The following is an 11863-nucleotide window of genomic DNA, read 5'->3' on the forward strand; positions in this document are numbered from 1 at the left end:
GAAGGAAAGAAGGAAAGAAAGAAAGGGAGAGAGAGAGATGTCACTATTTGGAATACTTTGCTACATAAAAAGGAGAGAGGGCGTATGCACGCATAGACTTGTGAAATGTTCTTTGGCCACAGAGGAACCGTTATGTGAACAAAACAGGCTGCAGAGCAATGTACATAGCAAGGCACTGCCTTTGCTTTTCTAAGTGGTGTGTGCGCACATGTTCATCAGTGCACAGAGAAAGGCCAGGGAGGACACTTGTCCCATAGGATATGACAGTGGCATTCTCTGAAGGGGAGATGACCTGCATGTTTTATTTTAAACACGTCACTATTAACTCGGTGATAGTGAATACATATTTCTTCTCTAATTTAAAAATTCTAGCCAGGCGTGATGGCACATGCCTGTAATCCCAGCACTCAGGAGGCTGAGGCAGGAGGATGGCCATGAGTTCAAGGCCAGCCTGGGCTACATAGTGATTCAAGGCCAGCCTGATCTACACACCAAGACTCTATCTCAAAAACAAAAAAAATTCTAGGGCTGAGGTATATGTAGCTCAGTGGTAGAGCACTTCCCTAGCTTAGGTAAGGCCCTGGGTTCCATCCCCAGCACCACACACAAACAAATTTAATGTCTAAGAAAAAAATCTAACATTCTAAAAAATGGAGATGACGGTAGTGCCAACATCATAGGGTCACTGTAAGGATTAGGTGGAGTAGCAATAGGTAAAGTTCTTGGTGCTTAATTGATAAAGTTCAGTGAATGGTAGTTTCTTTTCTCTAAAAAAAATTTGCATTTTATGAGTCTGGTTTCCTGGTTGAAGCTCTTGTCGTGACTAGACCGTCTGAAGCAAGTCTCTTTGCCTCTCTGAGCTTCTAGGCCAACTGTGGGGTTGCTGGGATATTAATAATACCATCATTTGATAGAAGGCCTGTAAAACACCTACCCCATAGTAGGTGCTCAACAAACACTCACATCGAGTGTGTGTGCTTTTCTTGGCATGCGAAGTGGTGGCCCCTGCCTGGAGCCCAAATTGGAGCTGCCTGGGGAAGCACAGATGGTTAAAACCCTCGAGCACAGGTCATGGGGAAGAGTCCACGGTGTGGCCCTGAAGGATGGGGAGAATCTGAGTCGAAGTGAGTGGAGGGGATGAGGCGCTGTTCCCGCTACCCCAGGCTCAGAGATGAGCGAGGCACGTTCGCTGTGGGACAGTGAGCATATGGGGTGGCAGCGGGGAGACCCACAGAGTGGGGAAGGATCTTCGGGAGGCGGATGTGAGGGAGCAAGCTGGAGAGGTACAGCAGGGACCAGACCGAAGGGCCTTGGGTGCTGGGGTCAAGGCTGGACGTGATCCGCAGCTGCCGCCACAGTTCCTCAAGGACAGAGGGACAAGGTGTCAGCAGACTGTGCTGGCATCGGGGGCCAGGCAGCAGATGAGATGAGCGGCCTCTGCTGGCTGTTGTAATGGGCATTTTGCTGGTGACCGGAACCCATAGGAAACCCCACCCACAGGCCAGACAGCCACGCAAGTAAACTGAGGCAACTCAGGGATGAATTTTGCCGCCCTTCAAAATGAGAGATGGGGTCGTGGTGGAAGAGCTGGGCCTGAGGTGGGAGTGGCACGCTGAAGGCCTGCCCAGAACGGGGGCCCCGGATGGCCTCGGGCTCGCAGGAGAATCACACACAAGTAACCCAAAGGTCAGCTGGTAGCCCAACCCATGTGACAGTAGAGGAGCCAAAGTCACACCCAGGTCTTCACAAGAGGACCTAGAATCTTGTGCTGCAGCTCATCTCACCCTGTTCTTCTTGCCTCATAAAAGTGCATCCCTTGGGCAGGTGCAACTGGGGAGCTCTGCAGTTTCTCTGCATTAGTTTCCCAGTCTCGATGGATCCAGTTAGCAAATACTCTGAGTCTGCATGCTGTGAACTGCACGTACGGCTGGTGTTGGGGACATGGAACGATGTCCCTGCCAAGAGCTCCCAGGGCCCCCAGCCTGAGTGACAGGGATAGGAAGAATGAAAGGGTGCAGGTTAATGACCCCAGCATGGATGGGAGTTTGGGGCTTTGAATCAAGCTGTGGGCAAGGTAGACAGGGCAGGTGGAGCAGGTCATCACAGCCGCTGCCACCTATGGATGCGGCTGACATGGTCCTCTCGGTTCTCTCATTGACTCCCATTTTCATGGAGGAGAAAAAGAGCTCAGAGAACAGAGTGGTTGGGAGGGGGCCCAGCAGGGTTTGAAAGCCTTGAATGCCTGGACAAGACAGAATTGGGACCACCTACCCTGGCCAGGGCAGGGCCACCCACCCCTTGCTGCCCCTGAGAGGCAAGCCTGGGCTGCAAGTCAGAAACCTGGGGCATACTATGCCTCAGATCCAGCGTGTGCTTGGACATGTCCCTTTCCTTCTCTGGGCCTCAGTTTCTCCTCTGTCTGAATTACTTCTGAGGATTTCTAGAGGGAGCCCTGAACAGGTCCCCATTTAGACTCCAGGCGTCAGATGGAGCTGGAGGCTGTGCACTCCCCAGGGCCACCTGGAGCAGCGAGGTCAGGGTCAGGAAGTATGGGTCACTCACTTTACCCTAAATAGCACCCGTAGAGGAAGCCTGGGCCCAGCAGGCCAGGAAAAGCAGGGAGAAGTGAGACCCTGCCCCGCTCCCGCTGGTCTCTCACATCTCTGTGTCCCTGGATCTGCCTGGGAGCTCCCTCAGCCTCAACCCTGGTCTTGGCTCCAGGGACATTTCAGGACTTGGGAGACCCCCCAAAGCCTTGGTACACGGGGCTCTTCCTCACTGGCTGCAGGTTTGGGTACAGAGGCTGGAGAATGGGCACCTCAGACCCCTCCCTAGACCTGACCTTCGGCCCGCGTGTCTTCACAGAGACTTACTGCCCTTCACGCTACGGCTGCCCCAGGCCATCCTTGAGGCCAGCAGCTTCACAGACCTCGAGACTATCTCCAACCTGGGCCTGGGTAAGTCCTCCCATGGGAGCTGATGGGACTTAAGGGCAGAGGGAGGGCCCCTCAGGCTGAGACCAAGCCGGATCCTCAGTCCTCACAGCTGTGGGGGCACATCCTCCCCGGTCCAGGCTGCTAAGCACCACAGCAGCGAGATCTGCTGTTTTCCAGACAGCTGCCCAAGAGCCTCTTTGTCCCAGGAAGGTGGCCCACTTGGGGCCAGAGAAGCTGAACACTAGGCTGTGGCTCTGGGTGAAGCTGGGCCAGCATCAGGGATATTTTGAGTGGTGGCCACAGAGCCCTCCCAGCACTGGTCTGCCGCAGCCCTGGTCTCCAGCCCTGTCCACATCAGGAGAAGCAGCATGGGCGTGAGCAGAGCTCAGATGGTTTGGGCTCTTCCTACACGTGGGCCACAGTGCACACTGTACAGGGATGGAATTGGCCGGTGCTGAACTAGGATTAGGGCCTCACTGTGCTGGCCCCAGGAAAACTACAAGCCCATAGCTGCTGAGGAACTGGATAGTTGCCTCTGTCAGTATGTTGGGGGCAGAAAATTTACTGTGGGGGCGGGGCAGCTGCTTTGGCAGCCTTTGCAGGCTTCAGTGCCCAGGCAGAAGCCCAGAATCTCATTACCTGGGCCAGGTCACATTTATGAACAAGGTAGATCATCCCTAAATCTTTAAGACACTTCAACACCTATGGCTGAGCATATACCTGCAGCACCATGGCGAGTAGAAGAGGTGATGGCTGAGGGCAGAGCCAGGACACAGGGGGAGTCAGGCAGACCTGAGGCCAGAGACGACCTCGTAGCTCAGACCAGACTGCTGTCCCCAACTCAGAGCTCAGAGGATAGCGGTGCAAGAGATGCTGAAGACAGCTGGTGGTCAGAGGCCACAAAGTAGCAGGGTTCAGGCCCTTGGAGTTGACATTCAGCTATGTCCTAACCTCTTTAGCATCAACTATGTCCTAACCTCATTAGCTATGTTGGCTCATCCCAGCCTTAACCCTGTAGAGTAAGGCCTATCATAATCCACATCGTATGGCAGAGGAAGCAACAGCTGCAACATGTCCAGTGGCAGAGCTGGGATTTGAACTCTGGCTCTTTAGCTCCAGCAGCTACCCCATCTCACCCTGAAGTCTTTATCCAGATTCTGCTAGGCTAATGTACTAAGTTTATAAACCTCACTTGACATTGAGAATAAGCACTGAAGTTTAAGCGCCCCCTCCCCTCCCAAAAAAAAACCTCATTGCGGTTCAGAGGAGTTCATAAATTGTAACCCCAGGGAAAAGTTATTGGAATTCTCACTAGTGAATTCCAGCCTACCACTTCCAATGCAATCCATGGCGAGAATAAAGAGACAGAAATACATCTGCAGTTATGGGGAGCCAAGAAGGTCCGAAGTCCAGGCAGAACGAAGGCCATGACCGACACCCACAGCCAAACGTGGTCTTAATAGTTTGTGAAAAGAGGAGTGGCTCAGGGTAGAGTGACTGTGAGAGTGGTGGGAACTACACGAATTCTGCAAGCTGGGCTATGTAGGAGGCACAACGGCACCTCTGCAATATGCAGAGAAGTATGCAGAAAGGGTACCAGATTCTGGTAACAGTCCGTAGACTCTAATTTTGGAGGAATCTGCATAACCCAGTTTGAGGAAGTATCTTGTGTTTTGAGTCAGCTGCCTCAGCCCTGATGTTGGCCTTATCTGCCCTGGACCTTCGCTGCTTCTTTCTCAAGCTCCATCCCAGCCTATAACGTGGCTCCCTTGACCCAGCTCACGCTTATTAGGAGGGAGCCATAGGCGGGGCATCACAGACCTCTTGTATTGCTTCAGAGGCTACATATGGGCCTCAGCTGGACCCATCTGCATTATTTAAACCCAGTCAAGTGGGGAGAGCATTTGCTTAGCTGGTTCTGTACATCTCAGTACACAGGAGTAAGGCAAAGGTGAACCACAGTGGAGGCTAATTATCTTCTTTCAGGGGAGCCATCTCGGTGGTCCTCCATACTGAAGCTTACACACCAACCCTTCCCACACCAATATTTTAATTGTTGGGCTTTTACCCTCCCAGGAGCTTAGATGTGGAACAGGTGGCAGTTTTATAGTTTGCACAGTCCACATGACTTCCTAGGGTCTCAAATGACACGGTTGGTGCTTTCTGACCACTGCAGAGCACTGGTTTGTATAATCCTTGCATATTCTAAAGACAAAATATACATTTTTAGGATGGCAAAGCAAGTGTTAGCCAAGCTAAGAACCTTGTCCTAAGTGCCCCAGGCAGGAAGGAACAAAGCTGGGATTTGCACGGAGGGCACCTGCCTCCACTCACTGGCTCTCCGTTGCTCTGTGGTGATACCTCACGACCTTCTCTGTTGCTTTTGCAACACTGGCTGCTTGGGAGGCCAACTTGCTAGGGCAGCAGAGATGCAAGGCACCACCAGGGGTGGTGCTGCTCTCCTTACCCCATGTGGGGCTCAGGCAGGTGTCCCTGGCAATCCCTGCCCAGGGCTGCATGCAGCTTCCTCTCACTGGAGGAGGCTGCCTGCCCCACGACCTAGGAGCACGCTGGGTCCGAAACAAGCTGCTCCTCTTGGGAGACCCTCTTTCCTGTCTGGAATGGCAGAACTGCACCCCGGAAGGGCTCTGCCTCAGGTACAGCGTGGCTGTGGAAAATGGTTAGGCCACATGGGAAGCCAAGGGCAGTTCAGACTCACCTGTCTGGCACTCACCCCTCGAGAAAGGAACTTACGTGGAACCTGAGTATGTGGCAGCTTAGGAACTGGAGGGTTCTGCTCAGACCTGGTGTCCTCAAGTTCCAAGGATGTGAAGCCAGGCTCACCAGATTCATTCCCACCGCCCCTGGACCCCAGGAAAGGCTGACTTTCCAGTCCATCCCTGAATGGATACAGACCGAGAATGAAGAAGCAGATCCTTTCAGAGGCCGGAGGCCTGACCTCCCCTGGCCCGGGTAGGAGCGGGCCTCACCAGTCGTCACCTGCAGGAGTAATGATCCATATGGAAATGGTGGCATCTACTAGAGACCTAGGCACCCACTATTGTGCCCAGCACATCATGTGTTATTCTAGGCAAAGGACTCTCTCTCCTTGCAGGGAGCCCAAAGCTACTCAGACTGCATGGATGAAAAGAAGGACTCTGGGGAATCTCTGGGAAATGCAACTGGAAGGTCTCCTGGGTTTTGGGGATAGCAGCCAGCTGCTGTGTGCCCATGCCAGCCCCTCACCTGCTCTCGTGCCCACTCCCTGTCTCCAGCCCAGCCCTATCTGGCCCCTGCTCTCCACACAGGTCCACCAGGGAGCATTTGGATGAGCACTCGCCAGCCTTGTGATGTGAAGTGGAGAAGGGTCCCTAGCGATGCTTCTCTGGCATTGTCAGCATCTCCACGAAAACCAAAAGGACAGTAACAGGCAAAGTCATTGGCGTAGGTGCACACAGATGCTATTTCATTTATCTGCACAAAAGCCATCTCCACTGTGAGGCCGTGGAAACTCATACAGTCTAAAGATCTTACCCAGCCAGAAGCAGAAACGAGGCCCTGACACCTCATCGCAACGTGGACGAACCTGGGCAGCGTGATGCTCGGAGAGAGAAGCCAGACCTAAAGGCACATGTCTAGCTCCATCTGTGAGAAGCATCGGAATAGGCAAATCCGGAGACAGAAGGCGTGTTGATTGCCAACGGGCGGGCATTAGGCTCTTTGTTGGTGAATGTGGTTCCTTGGGGGCGATTAAAATGCTCTAACATTGATTGTCATGACAGTTACACAACTCTGTGAATATACTAAAAACCACTGGTGTGCTTTTTAATGGGTGAATTATGTGAATGATATTTCAGTATAGTTGTTAGAGAAAGAAATCAAGTAAAGGGAGGACTTTCTGCACTGGGACATAAAAGAAGCTGCTTCTCATTTGGAGCTTTCTGAAGTTGGACTCAGTGCCCTTTGTCTGTACCCGCTGCTGCCTTTGTTCACCCCTCTTCTGAGGCTCTTTCCCCCGCCCCCAGCCTTGCATCCACTGGAAAACAGCACAGCACCCACGTCCTGCAGGAGCCTGGACTGCGAGCTGGCACAGGGAGGACAGTGAACCCTACCCTCTGCATCCTCCCCTGCACCCTCCCCTGCACATGCCTCTATTTTTTTATTATTTGTGTTCTTTTATAAAAGCCCAGTAGATTCGGTATGCTTGTTTGCTTTTAGCTGACGCGATCAGAAAAGGAGGAGGATGAAAACTATGCATGTCAACTGCTACAGAAATACAGTTTGTCTCTTGGCTTTGGGTTTTGTTTTGCTGGAATATGCTTGTAGCTTTCAGTTTTTTCCCCTTCACACCCAGAGTCAAGGAGTGTTTAGTTAAGGGTAAAGATGTACCAGATTTTCATTGCCCCCCCCCCGGAAATCTTGCAGTTATAATAAGTTTTTGAAGCATATGTGTTTCTGATCCTTAGTGCCAGCAACTTGATTTCTCTGGCATCCTATTCATAATTTTTTTATGAGTAGAACGAGCCCTGCTGTTTAGACAGGAATGATATGGCTGAAACAGAGCTGTTCCCTGGCATCTCAACACCATGTGATGTATCGGAATGTCCTTTCTCGAGTCAGCAGAAGCAAGTCCAAGTCTGGACTTGGACCAGCCAGCATCCCACAGTGCAGGCTATATAAGGTGTGACCTCGGACTTCAAGAATTTCACGTTACTTGGGGCCACAGAACTAACATAGGGAGTATTTGGCACTAATCTTTCATCTAGTTGATTCGAGGTGCAAAAGTAACTTAGAGAATAAGGGTTACTGGCAGTGGTCCTCAAACCCGTCTGCAGTACACGTACGTGTAATATTTTAAAAACACGTTGAAAAAAGGCATATGTTCTCTAGCTCTTCCAAGTCTGCATGTGGCTTGCTTTTTCCTTTACATCATACAATGAGAATTTTTCTAGTTATTAAAGACTCATTGAAATGTGAGTTTGGGTGGCTGTCCCACAGCCCATCTTTGGGATGCCCCAGAAATACGCACTCCTGGAAGTGGCTGGACTTTTGGGCAGTTGCCGTGGCATCTGGGTACTTTTCTGTATTTATCCGTCCCCCTTTCTGTGTTGCTGCTTGCTTAGGGATGCCAAGGGTGAAAATGTAATTTGCCCTCAGGAGCTATACAGCCGGCACCTGGCACAGCCCAGGCCTTCTGAGTGTCATAAGAGTAGACGCCTGCCAAGAGGTCAGGTAGGGCCAGAAAAGTGGCTGCTCCAGTCAGAGGGCAGCACAGAGGCAGCAAGGGAACAGGCTGCCCTCCTCCTCCTCCTCCTCCTCCTCCTCCGCCTCCTCCTCCTGTTTCTTTTGTGTGTGTGGTACTGAGGGATTGAGGATTCAACCCAGGGCCTTCACACTGAGCTATATCCCCTGCCCATTTTTTATTTTGATATAAGATCCCTCACTAAGTTGCTCAAACTGGAATCAAGCTCTTGATCCTCCTGCGTTAGCCTCCAGCCACCACACCCAGCTAGAACAGGTCTTTCTTTGCAGGAACCTTAGCAGCTAAGAAAAGTCTCGGCGTGGCGCCACTGGGCACTGGTACCCACAGCTTAGCCAACAGCTAGGATTGCATGACCCAGTGTTCCGCTTCTCTGGCCTTGGTCCTCTGCAGACTGCAGAGAAAGTTACCCACTTCCTTTTTTTTTTTAAATTTTAGCATACTACCACTTTGGTTCCCCAGCAGGGGCCCAGACCCTATGAGGCAGCACCTCAGCTCCCAGCTTCCCCTCCCCTCAGAGCAGCATGGGCCTGGGGGCCTGTGCCCTGCCACCCAGCCTGTCTTCAGGAAGGGCTCAGCATCCAGGGCCCTGAGCCCATTTCCCTGAAGTCCCAACGTCTGCTCTGCTCTTGCTGAAATCCAAGTGAGTGGTGGAAAATGTGCTGTTTGGACCGGCCATGCTGTCCTGGAGCAGATGTGGACAGGTGCAGGGGATTCACTTATGGAGCTCCTTAGCTGTCCTTTTGCTTCCTCTCACTGTCCTGGCTCCTCACCTCCCCATGCCTCAGGCCATGCCCTGCTCGAAGGAAGAGCTAATCTTGCCTGTGTTCCCTCCCCCAGAGCCCTGCCTCTGCTCTGGCTGAGCTACTCCACTGTCTTGGGATCTAGAGATCCGCAGATGGAGGAGGCATTGGTGCTGCCATCTGGAAGGGCAGAGCCTGGTGGGTGGAGTCAGAAGCCGGCAGAGAATTGCAGTCCCACTGCTGGTCACTAGAGTCAGAGTGTGCACCGGAGCTGGGGGGCACCGAAGGGCAAGGGTGAGGCCTGGATGCATCATTAAGCCTGTACCAGACAGGTAACTTGTGACCCACTGTGTGAAAGATGAGTAAGATCTTGCAAGTGGAGAAGGCGGAAAAAATTCCAAGCAGCGGGAACAGTGTTAGCCAGGATGTAAAGGTGGAGCAGTGCGGGAAGAGGAGAACAGATGGAGCGGGATGAAGAATCAGTAGATGATTCCAGAAAAAGATATTCAGAGGCCAGCGCCCACAGGCTTCGAATGATCTAGACAAGCAATAAGAGGAGTTTCCAGGTTCTGGTGGGCAGTTCTGGAGATCATCTACCGCGTGACTTCCACCTTCATACAAAAGAAAAGTCTCGGGGCTGGGGATTTAGCTCAGCGGCAAAGCGCCTGCCTGGCAAGTGCAAGGTCGTGAGTTCGGTTCCTGGTACCGGAGAAAAACCAAAAAAAAAAGAAAAGTCTCACTGGAACCTGGGGCTGAGCAGCCTCGCTAGGAAATCTTCCAAGGGGACAACTTCCCTGGGCTCAGGTAGGCATGGACACAGTGCTTCCAACAGTCTACGCCCAGAGCATCCATGTGCTCAGTGCAAGCAGCCAAGTGACTTGTTCACAGAGGGGGCAGTAGCTGCCCAAGAAAGTGAAACCAGGGACCCCATGTCACAAGGAGGATCTCGTCCAGCCATGGGAGAGCTTGCTGTGGACATACTGAATCCAGTAACTGTGTTGTGCACAGAACTTTGTGTGTTGGAGAGAGACGCACAAACGTTTGTCATCTTGTTATTGGGGTCACGACTGGGCCTTCTCGGCTGCTTTCCAGGTGCAAGATCTCTGCCCAGGGCTGGGTGAATGGTGAACGCCACTCTCCTTCCTGGTAAGGGGTCCGCACAGCTAGGTGAGTCACAGTTAACTTCAGGTGCTAGGATTGCACCTCTTTACTTTCTTTGGGCTCATGATCCCTTGACCAGCAAGATGGCCAATGCCCACATTCTTGAGAGTGCCCCGTCTTAGAGCGGACACACACTCTGCTGCCCTCCGCCAGCCTGTGACGCCTCGTTTGTTTCAACATCAAGAGCCTGCTGTGTTCTCACCACATCCCCACTGCGGGTCAAGCCATCAGCACTCTCTGATGCTGGGAGAGCACCCCAGATGGGAAGTGTTGCAAGTTCCTCCAAAGGAAGGCCACACAGTACAGCGATTGATTAAACACAGGGGCTTTAAGATGAGTGTGACCCCATTCAAACCCCAGCTCCCTCACTCACCAGTGCTGTGACCTCAAGTGATATCTCTGGGTTTCATTTTCGTGTGCAAAATGGGTGCAAGGCATAGGATCTGGGAACAGTGGGAGAGTCCAGGTAGAGCCAGTGGTCCATGGGGTGACACACGGCCCAAACTTTTTGAATGCTCCTCTTATTACTTGCTCGAGAGTCCCTCCCAGAAGCAGGGAGCCCTGGATGGAGGCTGGCCCCACCATTCAGGAGGAATTCTGCTCTGCCTGGTTAATTTCTTTTCCAGTGCTGAACTAAGCAGGGTGATTGGACCTGCTCAAGTGGCCTGCGAGTCATCTGAAATTATTCCCGAGATGTCATGACCGTGTGCCTTTTGGGGAGGGGGCGTCTTAACCATTCATGGTTACTTGATGGGGTGCGGTAAGCCAGAGATCAAGAATTCCTGAACCAAGCCTGCCGTGGCGGCTGCAGCCAAGGACTGAGTCATGAGTGGTCAGTAGCTGTCAGTGCTGGACCCAAACATCAAGACCCACCAGAGACAGTCAGGTCTGACCTCACTGCTTACAGACCATAGGTTTGTTTTTCCTGGAGGTAACAACCTTGGTGGCCAAAACAGGTCAAAGCCCCTTCCCTGGTACAGCTGTGTCCCCTCCTCTGACCCCTCTAATGTGGGTACTGGCAAGACCTCATTTTCGAGATGGTTAGACTGAGGCCTGGAGGAGTCAAGCAGCCTGTCCTGCGCTCCCTGCTGGGCAGCTACAGGGTCTCCAGGCCTTCCGTCCCCTCTCTCCCCTCCATGCCTTCCCTGCACATGCCTCCTGCAGCTCATTTGATTCAGCACAGCTGTTGTCACCCCCACCCTGGGTCGCTGGTGCCCGCCATGGTGGGCTGTCACACTGAGGGACGGAACTGAGGCTGAGCCTGTCACATCCCCCAAGCAACCCCACCTAACTGCTGGGGAGGAGCGCCCGGGGCTTCCCCTCCGAGGGAGGCAGGAAGTGGTGGGAGAGGCTTAGGAGCCCAAGAGGGAAAACAGCTCTTCACAGAGAAGCAAGGTCTGAGCAGCCTCCCCGGCTGCCCCCGCGGCACAAGCCACCTGCCCGGAGGACTGACCGCCTCTCCCTTTCTGCTTTCCGCAGGCTTCTGGGACTCTTCGCTGAACCCCCCGCGAGGAGGTGGCAGCCCACCCGAGCCCCCAAAAGACCCAGCTCCTGGGGGGCCCGCAGCCTCCAGCCTCAGGTCCACAGCCCGTTACGCAAACTGCAGCTGCGAAATCGAGCTGTCGATAGGAAACGATCGCCTGTGGTTTGTGAATCCTGTTTTCATCGAGGACTGTGGCAGAGCCCTGCCCGCCGACCTGCCGCCTCCTGGCTGCTGCCCCTCGTGCCCAGAACCTGCCACCTCGGACGCTACTACCTCACCC

At 53.1% G+C, this 11863-nt stretch overlaps 1 protein-coding gene across 1 annotated transcript in view; it reads left to right on the forward strand.

Annotated features, from left to right (window-relative positions):
• Rin3 (Ras and Rab interactor 3) overlaps positions 1 to 11863 on the forward strand; it is a gene marked incomplete in the record, with an annotated part of 120707 nt that overhangs the window by 75675 nt on the left and 33169 nt on the right. Inside the window, 2 exon segments of the mRNA XM_013517215.1 lie at positions 2866 to 2957; positions 11580 to 11863. The exon segment at positions 11580 to 11863 is cut by the window's right edge and continues 10 nt beyond it. Of these exon segments, the coding sequence (XP_013372669.1) occupies positions 2866 to 2957; positions 11580 to 11863 (376 nt within the window).

The sequence above is a fragment of the Chinchilla lanigera genome, unplaced genomic scaffold (assembly GCF_000276665.1).
Source record: "Chinchilla lanigera isolate Chin_1 unplaced genomic scaffold, ChiLan1.0 scaffold00037, whole genome shotgun sequence".
Taxonomy (NCBI): Eukaryota; Metazoa; Chordata; class Mammalia; order Rodentia; family Chinchillidae; genus Chinchilla; species Chinchilla lanigera.